This window comes from Nannobrachium achirus, assembly GCF_963921795.1.
Source record: "Nannobrachium achirus genome assembly, chromosome: 8".
Taxonomy (NCBI): Eukaryota; Metazoa; Chordata; class Actinopteri; order Myctophiformes; family Myctophidae; genus Nannobrachium; species Nannobrachium achirus.
Window position 1 is genome coordinate 6,150,747 of NC_137817.1, and position 21,070 is coordinate 6,171,816.

At 42.0% G+C, this 21,070-nt stretch overlaps 1 protein-coding gene across 1 annotated transcript in view; it reads right to left on the bottom strand.

Annotated features, from left to right (window-relative positions):
* Positions 1-19,207: 19,207 nt before the first annotated feature.
* The window catches only part of gria4a (glutamate receptor, ionotropic, AMPA 4a), a gene marked incomplete at both ends in the record, with an annotated part of 137,125 nt that continues 135,262 nt past the window's right edge, over positions 19,208-21,070 (bottom strand). Inside the window, one exon of the mRNA XM_080731165.1 lies at positions 19,208-19,375. Within this exon, the coding sequence (XP_080587291.1) occupies positions 19,208-19,375 (168 nt within the window). The remainder of the gene's footprint in view (positions 19,376-21,070) is intronic.

A 21,070-nucleotide genomic window follows, 5' to 3' on the forward strand; every position in this document is an offset into this window, starting at 1 on the left:
TGGAAATAAGCACTCTGGCTTTACTGTGTTTTCATCCTCTGTGATACAATGACTGTATGTCAGAAAGTACTTATTGCTAAACTTATTTTGATGCTATTTCAACTAATTTAAGGACCCTTTACATTTTAAAAGGACCCCTGGCTTTCTGGTGCCACCAAAGATATGTTTTCCCATGGAGATTTACAAAAGAATATTATTTATATCAATTATTTTAAAGCCTTGAATTAAGCCATCCAGGATCCTGGTGAATCATGCATATAAACCTTTGATTTGTTGAAAATAATAATACAATTTTTTAATAATTATAAATAATGTGTGTTTAAGTACAAGAGGCACTGTCGGATACCTTGTGTCATAACAATAAAGAAAAGGTTACATGATTGAGTAGCCTAGCTATAACCTGGTGTTGTGAACCACCGCCCCCTAGAGGACCCTCTGAGAACCACAGTGACCACTGTTCAGCACGAAATCATCTCTCAAATCTTGGCTTCCTCCATGCAGTTAATTCTACAGTCAAGTTTGCGTGTTTCCTAAACCCACCAGGCTTGAGTTAAGACCCGCCTCGTGGAAACGCCCCTCTCAATAATCTTAAGTATGAAAGTGCGTATGATCGTTAGTGCTGCTCGCTCAAGTGCAAAGCAATACTGTACCAACCACTACCTACCGATCCATTAAAATAATACATGCAGCGTAATATGCCCAAATCCATGTCCAAACTATAACAATTTAACTGTTAATCAGTAACAGTTTTTATTTTGAGCACTGTAGTGACAAATTAATAGCTGTGCATTGTGCAAATGCAGTACAAGTTTTAAGATTGTCTTCATGCCTTTACTAGGTCTGACTTTATCCACCCTCCATGTGTCCGGCAAGGATTTCAGCCACTCCCTGGAAGTCCTCACGTTTCCGCGAGGCGGGTCTTAACTCAAGCCTGGTGGGTTTAGGAAACATGCCAAGTTTTTCAGCTGGTTGGGTTTGGCCCCTGATGCCCTCTTTCCACTGGCCTCATTTGACACCTGAGGAGTCATAATTGGTCAGCGTGGCCCACAGGGGGATCGATGGCGTGATGGATGCAGCGTCTCTCCAGCCTCATGAATGATTTCTAATCGTTCCTCTGGGCGGAACAAAGTTCCCAACCTCGGTATACGTGAGTCAAAGTAGCTTTAGCTACTCCTGAGTCCTGAGGTCAAACATTACTCAACTTCAAGTGAAAAGTTGCTATATCAAATTTGTACTTGAGTTCGCTCATTCACTGCCAGAATTAAATTCATTTTATAAGGCCCCATTGAGGCCCTTACCCTACAGTATTCATCACTGTCTGGCCGAAACCTCTTAACTTCATTTTTGAGGTTTTAGATTTTTTTTTGGCATAAATCAGGGCTATTGCACACCCTTTACATCTATCTGAGTGTTGGTTAAAATAATATTGATCCAATGAAAAAAAAAGCCCTTCGGTCAAAACCTCCTAACTCCACTTGAGCTCATTTTCCCGAAAATGAACATTTTGGAGTTGGGACTATAGGAGGTTTCGGCCCGACAGCAGAGATATGTTGGAGTCAGTTGAGGCATTCAATTGTCATATAATATAATATAATATAAGAAAGGGGCAAACATTGTGAAAATAGTTGATATATATCCCAATTTGAATCTTTTCCCAAAGGTAAGCCTAACTCTAGGGAAAGCATCTATACATTTTAGATTTTATAGCGTTGGGGGTTCCCTGCCTGGCAAGACCAAATATTTATAAGGGTATTTATACATTTCAGAGAGAGAGTGAGAGTGAGAGTGAGTGAGAGAGAGAGAGAGAGAGAGAGAGAGAGAGAGAGAGAGAGAGAGAGAGAGAGAGAGAGAGAAAGGTGTCACTGCAGGAAGATCAAATCACAAAGATTGTTTCATTTTTTCCATTAGAGCGAAGATGAAAGCATTTAGAAAAGGATTCAGGGTTTAAAGGTGATGTGATGTGAGTCTACATCGATATCGTGCACAGATTTTCACAGCTTCCTTCTGGGTTTGGACAGGTATTGAATTCTTTGGTTCATTTCCTGTAACATCGGATCGGTTATCAAGCTATACAGTCCTTGTTTTTAGATCTTAGGCCAGCGGTGGCTCCAGAGAATTGTGACTGGGGGGGCTATGGGGGAGCTGGCTCTTTTAGAGCAGGGGCTAATTCATTTAGGCAAAAGCCAATCATGAATCGTACTAATATGACAAACGAGATACTTTCACTTAGGGTATGGATAACTGAACAGTAGACCAGATCATTCATTGTCAGTTTTCAGCTCCAAACCTTTTTTGATTGATTGATTGAGTTTATTGACAAATATATGCACAGAACAAAGCAGTGTACAAATAAAACATCAAAAGGATAGACACAAGAAAGCTAAAATCTTATTTCCATCATGGTCCTCTTTGCGTGTCTGCGTGCGTGTGTGCACTTTTGTATGTGTCTGTTTATCGTTATCACAATATGCCCAAATATGTATCACTGATGTCATAGTAGCCAAAATAGCCAGATCATTATCTATTCCATACAATAGAGGGTATGCGCGTGACATCATCATCATACCCGGAAGTTATGCGGGAACGCCTACTGAGTGGCAAAAAAAATACTTTCTGGCCTTGACAGCCCATTCATCCAAACAGAAAAGTCCTCTCTGATTGCATTAAACAACGTTAAACTCACTTTGCCACTCAATTCTCTATTCACTTCAAGCATTCGCATAGCCTCTATGATATCAACACGCAATGTCATCACCACATCATTATTACGTCAGATGTAATTGCACTTTTAAATGCCGTTATTGTATTTTCCAACACAACACCATTCAACAACTTCTAGGAATGAGTTGGCCTACCTTCTAACAAGCTCTTCTGTAAATCACAAAGTGCTGCTGGTGTGTGAAATGATTCACTGGACCATACATCTGAAAGGAGGACCAAAAGAGTGCTACCATGCTGCTGTGGTAGTCGGATACAAGCTGTACTCATTTGGAGGATACTACAACCACCATAACAACAGGGATCAGATTGTAGTCTGCATCTTCAACACAGTGTCTTTGCGTTGGAGGAAGTTGCCCCCAGTGACACATAGAAGAGGACAAGGTCCCATTGAGTTTCCCTCCTTGTGCCGGGGCCACACAGCTGTGCTGGTAGAAGAGACTATCTACATCTGGGGACCGCCTCCTTACTGCAATGTGATGTATTCCTTTGATGTTAACACCCACAGCTGGTTCAAACACAATATTTCTGGGACTATTCCAGGAACAGGGTACCATCACTCAGCCTGTGTCCTGGAGAAGGTCATGTATGTGTTTGGAGGACGCAACCCGCTGACTGGATATTATAGTAATAATGACATCATCTACAAGTTGGACACCACCATAATGGTCTGGTCTTTGATTAACACCAGAGGGACTCCACCACCTGTTTCAACAGGTCACTCTGCCACCATCATCGGGACAAAGATGTTTGTATTTGGGGGCCGTGGGGGCGACTACTACAACAGCATCAGAGTGTTTGACACAGAGACCAACTGCTGGTTGAGCAAGCCTTCTGGACACCTTCTCCCAGGAGAACGTTCAAATCATTCAGCCTTTGCCTACAATGGAGAGCTGTACATATTTGGTGGTTACAACATGAACCAGTGCTTCAATGATCTGTGGAAATTCAGGCCAGAGACCTTTTCCTGGAATCAGGTTGAGCCCAAGGGGAAGGACCCCTGTAGGATGTCTGGGATGAGCTGTTGCATTGTGGGAGATCGCATAGTCATCATCCATGGAGCAATCGACCTCACTTCATGTGACCTGCACATCCTGGACTTAAATCCTAGCCTGAAGTCCTTATGCAAGCTAGCTGTCACTCAGCACGGTCTGGAGGTGTCTGAACTCCCACACAACATCAGGTGGGAACTGGCAGCCATGACTACCAACAGGAAGAAAACTCGGTTCGAAGTGAAGCGGTGAATTCTTATTCTATGTGTTCTAGAGCTATGAAATCTGTGTTCTAGATCTATACATTCTGTGTTCTAGATCTATACTTTCTATGTGCTTTAGTTCTATATTTTCATGAATTCTGAGTGAATGAATGATTTTGCCTGGAGGGCCAAATTGTCATGTGAAGCTTGACCAATCCTCAATTCTGCATGCACGGGACAGACATGGGACAGACAGTGAATTTTGACCAGATTTTGACCCGATTCTATAAGTGTCTTTTGAATCCTTCTAAGGTTTTTTGAAAAACCTAAGTTTCTATGTCAGAGGTTCTCAAACTTTTTCATGTGAAGGACCCCCAAAATGATATGTATTTGGCAACGGACCCCCATCTCAAAATATTTTGTATCAGGGACCCCCCCAGAAGCAAATATTTGAGTTACAAATGTTCACTTTAAAAATGAGATATTCAAAGATTTGCACACATTTTCACGACTTTTTCAAAAATAGCAGATCTACAAGCTCGCTGTAGATCTGCTATTTTTCAATAGTTAAAGCATTCAATAATTCTAGGCCCAAACATTACAAGTAGCTGATGGATAATCCATAAACTGTTAGTTAATGAGTTATACATTTTAAGCATTATACTGTCACTTTAAGAATCATCTTAAAAAACAAGTTAATATTTTTATGATGTCATTGTGGGGCTGCGCAATTATAAGCCAATCAAATTAATTGTCTGGATAGCCTGACTGTATGACTACTTAGTACTTACTGTACTGGTCAGCTGTTGTTGGGCAGATTACACTGAGACAGTTTCAGACTGTTTGAGGATCCACACGGGAGAGAGACCACATGACCTACTGTATCATACTATTATAATTTCGGGGGTGACAGCAGACCTTTAAGGATTAACAACGGTGCCTTATAAAATATGTCACCTAGGGGGTCCTCGGACTTGGAGATGTAGGGAGGACACCATAGTCCGGGCATTTCGGGCAGTATTTTGATGGAATCGTTCACTTTACGATAGAAGCATGTCATTTAGCACACAGTTAGATCATGCCATATGGAACATTTTTGGCTATAGGGCCATCACAATCAAAGTTGGGCTCTCATAGACTTTACTATACAGTAAAATAATACAAAAAAAAATATGCTTTAAATAGCATGTGAGGGGTCAAACTAGGTGTTTTTCAGGATTCTGAATCCAATGCAAGCATTTGTTTTGCATGAAAAACATTCCATGGGGTAAAAATGGCACCCATGAAACCATGGTTTAGTGATGAGTCATCAATTTCACAGTTTTGTGGGGCCCGTTTCTCGGAAAGGAATGTTTTTCATGCAAAACAAATGCTTGCATTGGATTCACACACAAACACACTCTTACATGATTGACAGCTGCCGCGTAACAACACCCCCGAAACCAAAATGCCTTTAACCCCAATCTCAATCTTAATGTATGTATTTTCTATAACCACAGCAGCCACACTAGAAAGAATTTGGGCTTTTCCTTCCTTACTTCACTCTCATGTGTTACCAATGATATTAACTGAACTGGAGGATTGATTTTTGTATTGTAAAGTACGATGTGTGATGTCATCAAGTTGTAATTTGCAATGCAAACCCCAAAATCAATCCTCCAGTTCTCGGCAACACAGAAGAGGGGGAATTTTTTTTTTAATTTCCACACAACTCCTCTAAGGTATATTAACTCTTATTCTGCTTTGAACGTTCCTGTTCGCCCCAATTTTAACGAGTGAGGACGGCCAATACGGCGCTCGTTCGTTTACCTCGTCTGATGACTGTAAGCTGATGAGGGGTCGTGCCGCTGTGTACTGTAATCACATCGCGAGCAGTGATGTTCTTAAAAATCCATTATGCGTTGACATCAACGGAGACCATTTTGCTTCCGTGTTGATTATCTCAGGCCCTGGGGCTGTGTGTGCATTTGTGTCTTCCCATTGTATGGGAAGAGGAAGCGGCCACATTCACATTAATGGCATTACGCCCCCCTCTGCTGGCTGGCCTGCGAAAGCGCAGCCTGCCAGGCAATATAAGCCCCAAAAAAAAGAAAAAAAAAAGTCTCTAAATCTACTATAACGTTGCAAAGGTAAGCCGCTTTTTGATGGCGCCAGACCCAATAAATAAATAAATAATCTGGCAGTAAGAGAGTTAATGACATAGTTCAATATTGAAAATGGGTGGTCTTCCCCTTTAATTATTTTTCCCCAAGTGTAAACCGTCTTTGAGTACTCAGAAAAGCACTATATATAAGTCACAGATATTATTATTATTATTAACTAGTAAGACGCCTCAGGGTGAAAAGTGACGATATTTTCACCAAAAGGCCCTTTTAGACATTTCAGCCCCTGTCTCAAATTGGAGTCCAGGGACCTTTGAGGGGGTTCCAAATGGCTCCTTGTACTGTGTAACTCAGAGAGTGTACAAATTAAACCAAATGGGCCATTTATACCGCCGGTCCTGGGTCTATTTTATTCCATTTGTACACTTTCTGAGTTATGGCAGCGCTTAAATTAAAATGTTTGAGAACCACGCTGCTCTGCTGCTACGCAACAGTGCCTTCATCTGTATCATTGGCAACACCTGTGAAGGAGGCATAAGGAAGAGGCCCGATTTCTCTCCAATACGGCTGCTGCTGCTGAGCGAAGAGCCCGTTGTCCTCACAATGTCTGTTGCTCAAGTTCTACTTGAAATAATGAGACTGCAAGGATGCCAGCAGCAGTGGACAGGGGCGTCACAAGGGGGGGGGGGGGGGAGTGGGACTGAGTTACTAGGGCCCAAGGTGGAGGGGCCTTAATTATGTTATGTTAAAGCTATTGAAAAATAGCAGATATACAAGCTTGCAGCGCGGCACTGAGTGCCGCACTGCAAGCTTGTATATCTGCTATTTTGGAAAAGTCGTGAAAATGTGTGCAAATGTTTGAATATATGTATTTTTTACGCAAACATTTTGTAATGCAAATTTTGCTTCTGGGGGGGGTCCCTGGAACAAAATTATTTTGAGATGGTGGTCCGTGGCCGAATACATATAATTTTGGGGGTCCTTCACATGAAAAAGCTTGAGCACCACTGACATATTAGCCTGGGCTGGCTTCCAATTTCGGGCTTTTGATCCGGTCGGGAGCGGAAGATCTCCTACGTTTTTCTGTAGTCCAAAACGGACTACACTTTGGCCGGAAACAACGACCGGAAACAGTTTTAACCCGTACTTGCACATGCGCTAACTACTTGCGCATGCGCTAAACTGGGTTGAAACTGTTTCCGGTCGTTGTTTCCGGCCAAAGTGTAGTCCGTTTTGGACTACAGAAAAACGTAGGAGATCTTCCGCTCCCGACCGGATCAAACGGCCCGTTTAGTAAACGAAGACCAGGCTTTCTCTCAGGGGAAAGCCTGGTGAGGCGAGGTTACTGACATATAGAAACATCGTTTTATAAAAAAAAAGAAATGAAATATTAAAAGACTCGCAAACATTTTCACGACATTTCAAAAATAGCAGATCTACAAGCTCGCAGCGCGGCACTCGGTGCCGCACTGTGAGCTTGTATATCTGCTATTTTTCAATAGTTAAAGCACAAAACAACGCGGTGAATCCTTGTACCCAGGGCCCAGAATTTGGTGCGACACCCCTGTACAGTGGATAATGTGATGGTGGCTGCATGGAAGCACAGAGAGGAGAGCCAGGGAGAGGAGGAGAGGAGGAAGCAGACAGACACAGACACACAGAAGGAGAACAGACAGGAGATTGGAGGAGGAGGAGGAGGATGGAGAGAGAGGGGAGGGGGAGGGAGAGAGAGAGGGGGGGGGGAGGGAGAGAGAGGGAGAGCGAGAGAAAGAGAGAGAGAGAGAGAGAGAGAGAGAGAGAGTGAGTGAATGACAGGGAAAATTCAAGGCTGAGGAAAAGACAGAGCGAGAGACAAACAAGCCAATAAAAATAAAAAGGTGAATAGGCCACTGTCATTCTGCAAGGCGTGCGTGTGTGTGCGTGTGTGCGTGTGTGCATGTGTGTGCGTGCGTGCGTGCGTGCGTGCGTGCGTGCGTGCGTGATTGGTTGAGGCTAAGCGGGTTGAGCAAGTGCTTAAAGTTGTCATTTCAGCCCATCTTAGAAGTAAATGGGAAATGCTTGTCCGTAATGACCCGGGATGGGATGTGAGTGAGCGTGTGTGTGTGTGTGTGTGTGTGTGTGTGTGTGTGTGTGTGTGTGTGTGTGTGTGTGTGTGTGTGTGTGTGTGTGTGAAGGTAATGGGAAATGCTTGTCAGTGGTGGTTGTGCACCAGTGAGTGCGACGTCCCACAGGATGAAAGAAGTGAAAATGGTCAAATCACAGCGAGGGATCTTTAACCCCTTGTCTGCCGCTCCACCGGAGGTCACCCAGCTGAGAAATGCAGCCTTTCTACAGCCAGGTACGTGCACACATAGACATCAAAGGAGAGACTTGAGCCCCTGCCCTTTTATCTGCCTAAAACGTGCCCTCTCAGACCATGAATGCAGTTTTTACCATTGTGAAAGAAATGCCCAAATGCCTTTCTTTCCATGCCATACCTGAAGCCTGAACTCTCCTGAACTTGAATGCAGCAACTCATGTTGAAAGAATTGCCCTCTCTGTGTAGAAATCCATGTCGTTATACGTAGTGACTTTGGCGTATTATGCTTAGTTCAGTGTGGTGTCAAGCACTGAAAATAGTCGACCTCCAAGCTCACAACGCGTCACAGCGCGACGCGTTGTGAGCTTGGAGGTCGGCTATTTTCGATATTATCACCAAAGGGCCCTTTTAGAAATGTCAGCCCCTGCCTCTCTAACATTCTCTGCACGTCCCTGTCTACAGCGCCTTTTATCCAAAGGGCTTCACAGTCAGTGGTGGAACGTAACCGTGCAGATTTACTCAATGCTGTACTTTTGAGGTACTTTACATTATTTGAGTGCGTCAATTTCTTAAATACTTGATAACTAGCCCACATCTCAAAGGCAAATATTGTATACTTACATTATCACCAAGTCTGTTTTGAGGACAACTATATTTTTTGTATAAGTCAGCTCATGACACTGGCCACCTCTGGTAAAATCGCCTATATCCTAATGAAAAAGAATCATGCTGTTTTTGGTCTATGGCCTGTGTGTGACAAGGGCCAAAATAGGCCAAAGAAATGGCCTAAGTCTGGAGTAAATCAGTAAATAATTTGGCAGTCAGATATAATTCTATTTAATCCTCTTATACTGACAGTGTTATTGCGACCGTAGGTCGCATTTAACTATGAAAACCGGCACATCCGTATGAGTCGTAGAGTCGCAGCGCCTAAATGTCAATGTCACATTGTTGTGACATTGTGACATCACACTGTTGTGACATCACCTCATCAAAGATCAAACCCTGGATATCCATACATGGAGACAACTGGATGATCACCTAGATCTCCATATGTGACTGAGCATGACACTGGGGCAGTCATTTCGGAAGCCACTACTTTAGACCATTGCTGAAATTACTTTTTTTTCTTTTTTTCTAAAATGTGATAAAGCCACAAAAGCATGTCATAAATATCAGGCTACATTTCACTTAAACGCCAGAGCTTAACTCTGCATGTAAATAAGACTTTTTTTAATTCATGTGAGAGATCGGGACATAATTCTGTTGGTCCTCCTAAATTTAGAACTTGAATATCTCAGTATTTCAGCATGGCATCATTCTATAAGCCATATCTTCAAAACTGTTGGGTCAATCTCCACAACCAATAGATCATTTTGTAGCTATGATTCCCAGCGTTCAAATGAAAATGAAAAAAAAAATCAATGACTAGACGTCAGCCGCGCAGGGACACATATTATGCTCTGTTAGTGCAACCACACTAATAGAATCCCTTTTATGCCCATATATGGAGATCCGTCGTGCAAAAGAAGTGAACCTAGTTTGGTGTTAGGACATTTTAATAACATGCCCAAGTCTCTGTGAATTATTATAAACATTCATTACCCAACATTCATCAAGCATTGAATGCTTGATTCTGATTGGTCAAGCAGCGGTGAATTATAGGTGAATAATGACCGCTCCGCTCTATAACAGACCGCTGCCTAATCAACGGCTCAGAACACCTGCTGCATTCAGGCTTCACTGCGTGAATTTAGTGCCGTATCCAACATGACAGCCATGTAAACAAACACACGGCGACATTTAGAACTAAACGTTGCTCTCAAGAATGTTTAAAAAATAAATAAGAGAGAAATAGACGACGCAGTATCACTATTTGATCAGCACTTCCTTGTTTTCCAGCAGTCTGTAAACATAGAAATACTTAGTTTTGTTTTTAGTTTTGAGTCAAATTATTAATGTTATTGAGTAGCCGGGTAATAAGTGGGATAACATCTTGCGGTGATTATGGAGTGATAGGAGCCCTTCAGGTTATCGCGTCGGGCTCCTATCACTCGATAATCACCGCTGAGTGAGATGTTATCCCTTACTTAAAGCTATACTGTGTAAGTTGCTCAACTTGTGGTCAGTAGCTCTATAGCAAACCTCGGTCGCGTCCGCGTCTTTCGGCCGTTTTTCGGTTCTCACACCCCCGCGTCTGCCTCCACCTCGCCGAGATCTATCTTTTGAGGGGTCCCTGGTTGCTGTGCGTTCAGCCATTCCGGAGATACACTCCTTCACCCATGCTTCACCGTGCACCCGAGTATAGAGACACACGGGAGACTACAAATATGGCCGCCCTAGCGACCCCACTCCAAGATGCGCTGTGATTGGCCGGCAGTGTATAACCCTCGCTGTGATTGGCCGGTAGTGTGATGACGCAATTTTGCCGCGAAAACCGGTCCCCGGTAGGGATCATAGAAAACATATTGATTGATTGATTGATTGATTGATTGAAGGCTTTATTAGAAGTTTGCATAGGAAAATGTACAGTTTCATGACGGTACAGTTCACTGGTACAAGGTCTACTAAAAGGAGATCCATGAAAAGACTAAGCTTATTTCAACAGGAAACCATTTAAGTATCTCAAGTATTTAAGTATTTAAGTATATAAAGAGAAGGCTTTAGAAGCTGAAAATAACGGAGTGGGGGTTCTAAAACTTTAGCGATTTAACAGTTAGGACAATTTTAAGATTTGTTTTATAAAAAAAGTTACATGGTATAACTTTAAAGGAGTAGTTCACCACTTTTCAACCTGTCTTCATATAATAGGTCCTAACTAATGTTCATGATAAAATATCACAATTTTTTTCAACTCAGTCCAAGTCTCCTAGGAGAACTGTGGGAAGTTCAGAATCCATCGTCTTGTGACATCATCATTTCCCCCCCAAAAAATGTAAAACAATGGCTTCCACTTTAAAATTGCAACTTTTCAGGAATAGAAAGCCTGCAGTTTCTATAAGATGGATTGGCAATCGATGATGTCACAAGACGATGGGTTTCTGACCTGCCCACAGCCCTCCTCTGAGAAAAAAGAAAAAAAAAAAAAAGAAAAGCTATTTTTGAGGACCAATTATATGAACATAGGTTGAAAAGTGGTGGAGTGCCCCTTTAAAGCAATCGAGCTATAACTACATTAGACACAGATTCTTTGTTCCATTTCACCAAAAGTTACAGTTTCCACCCGACAGTGACTTCATGTTTGCGAGAAGCGCCAGATTATCAAACAAATAATCACACGGAGAGATCAAAGTTTGGTATTGATGTTTTACTAGAAAAAAAGAAACCAAACCAAATGGAAAGAGAGAGAGAGAGAGAAATAAGAGTGTTAAAGCCAAGAGTGTTTAGTGGACAGTAGACAGCATAGATCAACCTTTTGCCGCCCGGAAATTAAATCTTGCTGGAGGTGGCAAAACAGACAGACAGACAAACAAGCAAACAAAATCCTCTAAACTCTAGATGATCATGAGTGTGGTTTGGAGAAGGCTTTCGTAGCGAAACAGTCTCTTTTTATGGTGTAGCGTCCATATAGGTCCATATACCCAAGGGTATATAGGGTGACCATATTTAAAAAAAGAAATCCAAATTGGGACCCTTAATCTTTTTATTTTTGCTATTAATTGATTGATTGTTGATCTGCTATTTTTGCCACAGAAAGAAAATACATCACCTGATGTTTTAATCAGGATGGGGGGACAGTTATTATTTAGCACTTAGCGAGCCTGTAGTGACTGCACCTTTCAACAGAACAGCATATTGTCGTTGTCGGGTGGAAACCTCGTATCTCCAAGTTTCAAATGTGTACGTTCTTTCGCAAAGTAAAGCCCTGCTTCATCATACAAGGCCGTCGCACAAAAGTAGTGAAAACAGTAGATCTACAAGCACACAACGCCTCGCGGTGCAAGGCGTTGTGTGCTTGTCGATCGGCTGTTTTCACTAGTTTAGTTATCTTTTTTAAATGATAAAAAGAACGGTTTTGGACATACAAGGTTTCCACCTGACAACGACGATAGAGTGACTGCACTTTTCAACAGAACAGCACATGAAAAACATCTATAGTACGTAATGCATGTGTGAAGCACTCAAAACAAGTGTTATTATTTTCAACTGTGGTGAAAAGCGGGACATTTGAGTGTTTCACAGATGTCTGCCGGGACTGGGATGACTCCGGTCACACCTGTGACGTCTGCGGTCACGCTATTTCCTATAGATCAGTGGTTCTCAACCTTTTCAGGCCGCGACCCCCAAAATAATCATATTTTAACTGGGGACCCCCCACCCTGACGAGCACTAAGAGGTGAGGCATTACATTTTGTACAACACGGTTCTATTGTGAAAATAGCAGCACGAGGCGTTGTGAGCATGTAGATCGGCTATTTCTTTTTACAATTTCTGCCTCTGATATTTGACAATTTGGCTGATGTTTAATTTGTCATTTTAGAGGTATTAAAAAAGTCCTTAAATTGCCACTTTAGAAATGTGCAGATACCCTCCATACACTTAAACTGTATGTTCACTGTTGAGTGAGAAAACAATGTTGCACACTAAGTTAATCATTTGGGGACCCCCCTGGTTGAGAAACACTGCCCTAGATGCAATGCTCGCTGCATGGCTCGCTGCATGGCTCGCTGCATGGCTGCTACCCTGACCAGTGACCACTGCACAACACAAAGTGGAACTTCACATTTTTTGTACGCATCCGAAATCACATGCTATTCATACATATCAGTGTCGTACCATTTCACATTTTTTGCTTCTGATGACAATTTGGCCAATGTTTAACCATTTTTGGTGATATTGTTTGTCGAAGATATTGTTTGTTGACGTCCTTCAATTGACACTTTTAGAAATGTGCAGAGTCAGACACCATACAGCTTACACTCATAGGGTAGGTTGGTTTGTTTACTTTTGAGTGAGAAAACAATGATGTACATTAAGCTAATCATCTGGGGAACCTCCAAATAATTTGGACAGACCCAGAGGTTGAGAACCGCTGCTTTAGAGCAGCAGTTCTCAAAGTGGGTTCCAGGGACTCTGTAGGTTCCTTTTGGGAGGTCTAAATTGACCCATACAAGTATGTAACTCTGACAGTGTTCAAACGGAACAGTTCCATTTCATACACTGTCAGAGTTAAGGGGAGACCTTGAAATTCTAAAGTTTGAGAAACGCTGCTTCAGAGGATGAAAAATGCTATAGACAGAAATGGTACCATCTTAAAAGGAGCATTAGAGGGGACCAATTACATGACAATGCGGTCTAAAAGGGGGTGAAGTGCTCGCCCGAGGGGTTCAGGTCGTCAGATGATATCAGAGTGCGCTACTCCCGGGTCATTTTTCCATTTTTTCGCACGACCGAGAGGCGATCATTGGGGTGCACTTTATGTAAAACGGAGGAGAGATGAAGATGAAGGAGCGAGAAGATGAAAGGAAGATGGGATGGAGCAGGCACCTGCACACAGACATCAAAGGGGGCTTGAGCCCCTGCCTTTTTATCCATCTGCAAAAAGTGCCCTCTCCAGACCATGAATGCAGTTTTTACTGTGGTGAAAGAAATGCAAATGCCCTCTTTCCATGCCATACACGAAGGCAACATTCAAGAGAATTGCCTTGTCCAAACTCTCCTGAACTTGAATGCAGCATCTTATGTTGAAATAATTGCCCTCTGTGTAGAAATCCATGCTGTACGCCATATCACAAGTATTGACTTGATAATGCTTAGTTCAGTGTGGTGTCATGCACCAAAAATAGCCGAACTCCAAGCTGCGACACGTTGTGAGCTCGGAGGTCTGCTATTTTTGATATTTCCACCAAAAGGCCCTTTTAGAAATGTCAGCCCCTGCCTCTCTAACATTCTCTGCAGAGGTGGGATCAGAGAAAATGGAAGTGGAAAAGAAATGGCAGCAGCGATAATAACTATTCATTTTGTCATACTCTAATACTCCAATAATCACATTTTAGCTCCATCAAACCTTTCCATCACAAGGTATTTCACCTTCTCTTTACCCCGACCAAGCAGTTTCAGAGTCAGAAAGTGGCCCGTTTGAATGCATGACAAGCCCGACCTTCATCAAAATGTCCACAATAGCTCTTGTCAAAGTGAAAAGCGCCACTCATTTAGAAAGTTGCACAGACCAAAAGTGAATGCCCAAAGCAGCTGATATCATTTAAAGGTGACAGGGACTTGCTGGCCATTGGGAAAAGCGGGACAACTTCCGAACGTCCGGTTCATTCCCGGCCGGTCCAGGCCGGCCATTAGGAAAAAAAATTAAATAAAATGTCGTCCTTCGTTCCATTTTGAGGGCTGGGTCAAAAATCGTCACTGTCGGGCAGAAACCTTGTATCTCCAAGTTTCAAATTTGTAATTTTTTTCGCAAAGCAAATCCCTGCTTCATCATACAAGGCTGTTGCACAAAAGTAGTGAAAACAGCAGATCTACAAGCACACAACGCCTCGCGGTGCGAGGCGTTGTGTGCTTGTAGATCGGCTGTTTTCACTAGTTTAAATCATTTTTAAAATGATAAATACAAATCAAATGGTTTTGGACATACAAGGTTTCCACCCGACAACGACAAAATATAACTCATGTATTTGGCCCACTGGCTTGTCACTTTGTCACAAATCTTTGAGTAGCAGCAGCAGCAGCGCTATAGAGAGATCTCTCTCTCTATAGCGCGCAATGAAGGCCTCCAACTCTTTTTCCCGGGCTGAATCAGGGGCCCAGCACGTCCCTGAAAGGTGACCTGTTATGTTTTTCAATCAGTGGTTCTCAAACCTTTTAGTTCGAGTCCCAAAAGAGAAACTGTACAGTATGTCCCCCCCCCCCCCCCCCCCGCCGAGACCCAAACTAGTGAAAATAGCCGCTCTTTTTTTTCTAATTTAATTTTTAACAAAATGCAGGAAAGCAATTATCTGCGTTTTGGGAAACAGTGCTCTAAAAATAGTAGTCCACTCCAGTGACCTCTCTTTCCCTTTGATGAAAATGTAAATGGCGGTTAACAAAAAAAGCATTAAAAAGAACAAACAGAAAGATCACACACAAACCATGGGGAAACAAAACACTGATACTTCTCATGTGGTTTGCAGAGGAAACGACCCTGTGTATGACACATGTTTACGTGTGACTGTGCCTGTGCAAGTGTCACATAAACATTCAGTGTTGAGGAGGACACACAAAGACAAGTGGCACATCAATATTGTCTAGTTATAAAAACAAAAGAAAAAAAAAACATCAGGCGTCGAACGGAACAGTATGCCGTGGCCTCCCACAATCTGTGATCGTTGTTTTTCTATAGCTTTCTATAGACGTATATATATATATATATATATATTCATTTGTATTATATATATAATATGTAGATTTATAAAAAAAGGTTTCTTCTTAATTACAAGTAGTGGCATTTTCTTCTTTTATATCCATTATTGCAATGAATCGTTTATCTAAGATGGTTAAAAAAGAGAGGTGAATTTAGTTTTGCTACGCAAGGTATTTACAACGGTTTCTTAAAAAGCAAGCTTTCTGATATGGTTGTGTAACCTTTTCCCACACACTGTTAAATACATATAGGATCCCAAATGACCCCCAACAACGTGATCATTAAATAAACTACGTTTTGTATACTGTATAGTTAATTCTAGAGTCAATTCTAGAGTCAGACCGATATATCTGCCATCATTTTAGTTTTTTGACAACATTTGGGAACTATTCAGCTAATGTGCCGCGATTTTTTAACCACTTTCAACTAGATATAGGCCTACAGTATTTGGAGCATGTCAAAAATAGCAGATCTCCAAGCTCACAATTGGTTTTGAATTAGGCTTGTGGTTAAATAAAGTTTTCATCTATCAAAATCTGTATACCGTCAAAGTTCTGCAAATAGAAATAGAAAATGTTGCACTTTTTTTTGCCAAAATATCGCTTAAAACATCGGAAATCGGTAGTCTAGGACTGTCCAAAATCGTGATCGGCATCTGACCCAAAAATCGGGGATCTACCGCATGTACTGTAGTTCTATAGTGAAAAGAATATACAGTAAACACAGATTTGGAGGGTGGTTGTACAAACAGTGACACATAGGGCATTAACGAAAACGTTGACGAGTCGACTTCATCACACAAGTCGACTCCCACCAGAGAAAGTCATTATTTTTTGCTCCATGTGTGCGTCTGTACAGCATTCAAACAGTAGGATTACTTATTGTCAAGGACGGAATGATCCAATATTACAGTGCTACATTACATTTGGTATAACATGGTTCTATTTTCGCAATTTCTGCCTCTATGTATTTGACAATTTGGACAATGTTTAATTTGTCATTTTAGAGGTATTAAAAAGTCCTTAAATTGTCACTTTAGAAATGTGAAGATACCCTCTATACACTCAAACTTTATGTTGGTTTGTTTACATTTGAGTGAGAAAACAATGTTGCACATTAAGGTAATCATCTTGGGACCCCCCCAAAATAATTGGGGGGTCGTGTGTGATGTGATGACATCATCAAACGATCAAAGTCGACTTCAACTCAACTCGAGTAGACTTGCAAAAATCACAAGTCGTTAATGCCCTATAGTGTGAACATGCACAAATGGGGAAACTTTGGTTCCATTGGTGCGCTTGGAAACCAGAAATTCGTCTTTTCAAAAGAAAGGCTACTTTTTCCCAAAGTTGTAGGACATGATAATAGACACGGTGATACCTGAAGTGCACTGGCGTTGGTGGTAGTCATTTGAGATCCGCCCCATGTAACATACTGTATACACATACATCCCAGCAAACATTTTTAGGTATATTAGACGTCTAATATACGTCTAAACTTATACTCGACGTCTAAGTTTATACGTATAAAAATTGGTCTACCAGATGTATAGATATGCAAGTTTTTTAGACGTCTAAACTTAGACTAGACGTCTAATATATGTCTAATAGACGTCTAAGTTTATACCTGGGTCAAAAGTAGTGAAAAAATGCAGAGCATCAGAACAGAACTCAAGCACCAGAGGCATCAGTTTTTCACTACTTTTGACGGCCGTTAAGGTCAGTTATTCACTACTTTTGCCATCCGTTAAGGTCTAAATATAGACGTCTATTAGACGTCTAAATTTAGACCCAGGTATAAACTTAGACGTCAATTAGACGTCTAGTCTAAGTTTAGACGTCTAAAATCTTGCATATCTATACCTCTGGTAGACCATTTTTTATACATATAAACTTGGACGTCTAGTATAAATTGTTTAGTGGGATTGTACACGTATGTATAGACAGTACAGGCTCTGTTTGCTTCTATTTATACTTTTCCTGCCCATCGTTTATCACAGAATATACAGCCTTCCGTTCCACACTCAGCAAAAAAGTGATCATCTATTTATTATTTAGCATTTACTACCGTCATGATGATGTTCGTTGATGAAGAATTTCATTAATTTCTACTTTTTTTTCTCCTTTCTTTTTACAAACACCTGTGGATTTATACTATGGCTGTGTTTCAGCCACCAGTGAGTTGGAGGTTATTTCTGTTTTGTCTTTTTTTTCCTTTCTTTTTTTGTTTTGTTTCTTTTTTCTTTTTTTTACTATTTAGACTGAGTATCATCGTGAACCGGCTCTCGTCTGGGAGAGCGGCCCTGTACACGGAGTAAGAAAGCGCATTGGTTCGTTGGCTCGTTCATAAGTTCGAACAGTCCATACATGGCAAACGTTAGCAAGGTTTTGCACAGTCCGAAGATTTTCAAGTTTACAGTTTTCTGGTCTTCTAAGGATGAGTTCTTTTTTTCTTCTTCTTTTTCCTCTCCTGGCGCTCAGTCTTTGCAGGCAAGTCAAACACGACGACGACGACGATGATAACAATGACGACGGTGACCGGTCGGTTCTCCAAGTTGTGATTTCCTAGTAGTAAGGCGTGGTTGTCAGGGTTTGTGGGTGTGGCTTTGACGTCGGTATCGTCCGACCGATACGCGGCGAGGAAAAGAGCGTTCCTTTCATCGGTGGCGGTGCCCTTCATCATCATCATCATCATCATCATCATCATCATCATCGTCATCCTCGTCATGGTCGTATTCATAATCGACTCTGTTTTTCTGTCCGCCTGTCAAAATGGTAATGGTGGTCTTTGTGGATCCTGGTGGTGTTTATGTGTTTTTCTCCTTTTTTTTGTCCCTCTTGGTTGAACTTGACTTGTTTATAGTTGAATGGCATCAAGAGATTGGGTGAGATGACTGTGTACTGTGCATGTGTGCATGTGTGTTAAGTGTGTGTGTGTGTGTGTGTGTGTGTGTGTGTGTGTGTGTGTGTGTGTGTGTGTGTGTGCGTGTGTGTGAGACGCGTGTGCGTGCGTGCGTGTGTGCGTAAACATGTGCGAGCAATGAGCGCGTCTCTTCGAGCAGGCGTACATCCTAAAGTACGTACCCAGTGCTGTGTTCTACCTGTCACGCGGGTATACGGAGTATGCTGTGAAGAATATTTCTTTTGAAAAAGCGGATGCCCCCGTGAACCTTTCAAAGTAACGTATTTGATAGGCATTATGCACTGGCGTAAGCGCTGGCCACACGAATAGCCACGGATCATAGATTATAGTGTCTAGAACACACCACTGTACGTACCGTTATGTCACGCACGCGTGCGTCGTGCACAGCCGCAGACGCCCGGCGCTGTGTGTAAATGTAACGCAAGTCGATGCATGAACATACCGCATAATGTGTCTCTCTATATCGGTGCGCTGTCTTGTATGCGTCAATTCACCTGATACTCGTACAATGTACAATGTATGCACATGAAGTGTGTGCGTGTGTTGTGTGTGTGTGTGTGTGTGTGTGTGTGTGTGTGTGTGTGTGTGTTGACGTAAGGCACGGAGGGTGTTTTTGGTTTTCAGGGCAGTCCGGAGGAGATCACCGCAAGGCCAGGATGTCGCAGGGGGCCGTGCGTGCCAACGTGCACGGCTTTGGGACAGTCCGGGGTCAGGACGCGCCCGTTCTCCCCCACGCTTCCCGTGATGGACAGACGGGCCTTGTTGCGCATGGCTTCGGAGAAGGTCAGCTGGTGGAGTGATGTCAGCACGGGAGAGGGGCCGTTGGGAAGAATGGAGAGAGAGAGAGAGAGAGAGAGAGAGAAAGAGGAGTGAGATTTTGCAAGAACACGCCCCGGCAAGCACGGTCAGGACCTGGACCAAAACATCTCCTGTTCATTTTCCTCATAGACTTTCACGAAAATATTTATAACAATTATGTTAAGCCTAGAACCAAGCCATCCAGGATTACAGTAAATCATGACCATAAAACCTTTGTTTCTATGAAAAGAACATTTTGAAGATCGCTAAACAAAGGGTAGTTATTAAATGTAGTATATCAAATAATTGAATATTAAAATATTTTTCACATTGGATCAAAGGTTTTATGGTCATGATTCACTGCCATCCTGGATGGCTTGGTTCTAGGCTTAACATAATTGTTAATATTTTTGTAAAAGTCTATGGGGAAAATGAATGGGAGATCTTTTTGTGGGACCAGTAAACCACTTCCGCTGCGATGCTCTATGGGGATGATCTTGACGTCATTACCAAGACCTCATATGGACTTTGTTGTTTGACAGGATTATTGTTATTGTTTGTAATGTTAGTTGAAATATGAGCATATAAGGTTATATTCTGGGACATATCTAACTAGTTATGATATTTATCTGGCCTAGAATATCACCTGATTTCAACCAACATAAATCCTGTAAAACTAAAAAAGTCCATATGACGTCCTGGTAATGACGTCAAGATCATCCCCATATGGGCTGTGATCTGGCCCCAATTGAGACCTCACTGATTGGTCCAGGTCCTGACTGTTTGCTGGGACCCCGGACGCGTGCCCGACCCATGTGTTTCACGCTATAATATACGTGTGGAACGTTTGTGCATGCGTGTACACGTCACGTGCCTCTACTACTACTACACACACGTAAACACATCTGAGTTATGGAACGCCACGCAGCTCATAATCCATACGCATATTCTTAATGATACGGGGATTGTTTTATACTGAATGTCATCGTGCAGCTTCTATCAGTGGTTCTCAAGCTTTTTAATGTCAAAGAACCCCCATAAGCCTGAAAGCATACAAATGGAACCAAATGGACCTGTAAAGGTCTTTTTGGTTTCATTCTTACATTCTAGGACTTATATACTGTATATACCGTTGTTCCCTATTGAGCTTGGCACATTTCCCATGGGGCAAGCTGCCCAGATCACACATGTCACACGTGTCTTCTTATTTTTTCACTCTCAAAAAGCGCCTGCAATGAAGTGCATTTGAAACTACATTTCAGTGCACATCATGGGGTTGCCTCCTGTGAATTGTTTTATTTTTATTTTAGTTTATCTTCTTGACTTTATTTCGTTTGCCGAGTGAGGTCAGCAGACAAAATGACCTGAGTGAGATGAAAACAACTGGGTGAAATGTGCCAATCTCAACAGGAAACAACAGTGTAATTTGGTGTTTTTTTGGCCAAGTGTTTCCAATATTCGGCATTTGGTTTCGGCCAAGTATTTTTTTTTCCTTTCGGTAAATCCCTAGTCATAATGAAACAGTGTATACACGTAACATGCATGTATTGGTTTTATAGCACCATTAAACGATATACATCATAATGAGGATACGCCTATGGATTATGTGGTGTCTGGTGTTCAGTAAGTGAGCTACGTGAAGGCTTTCTACCACACATAAGTTCACATGTCACAAACTATAGGCC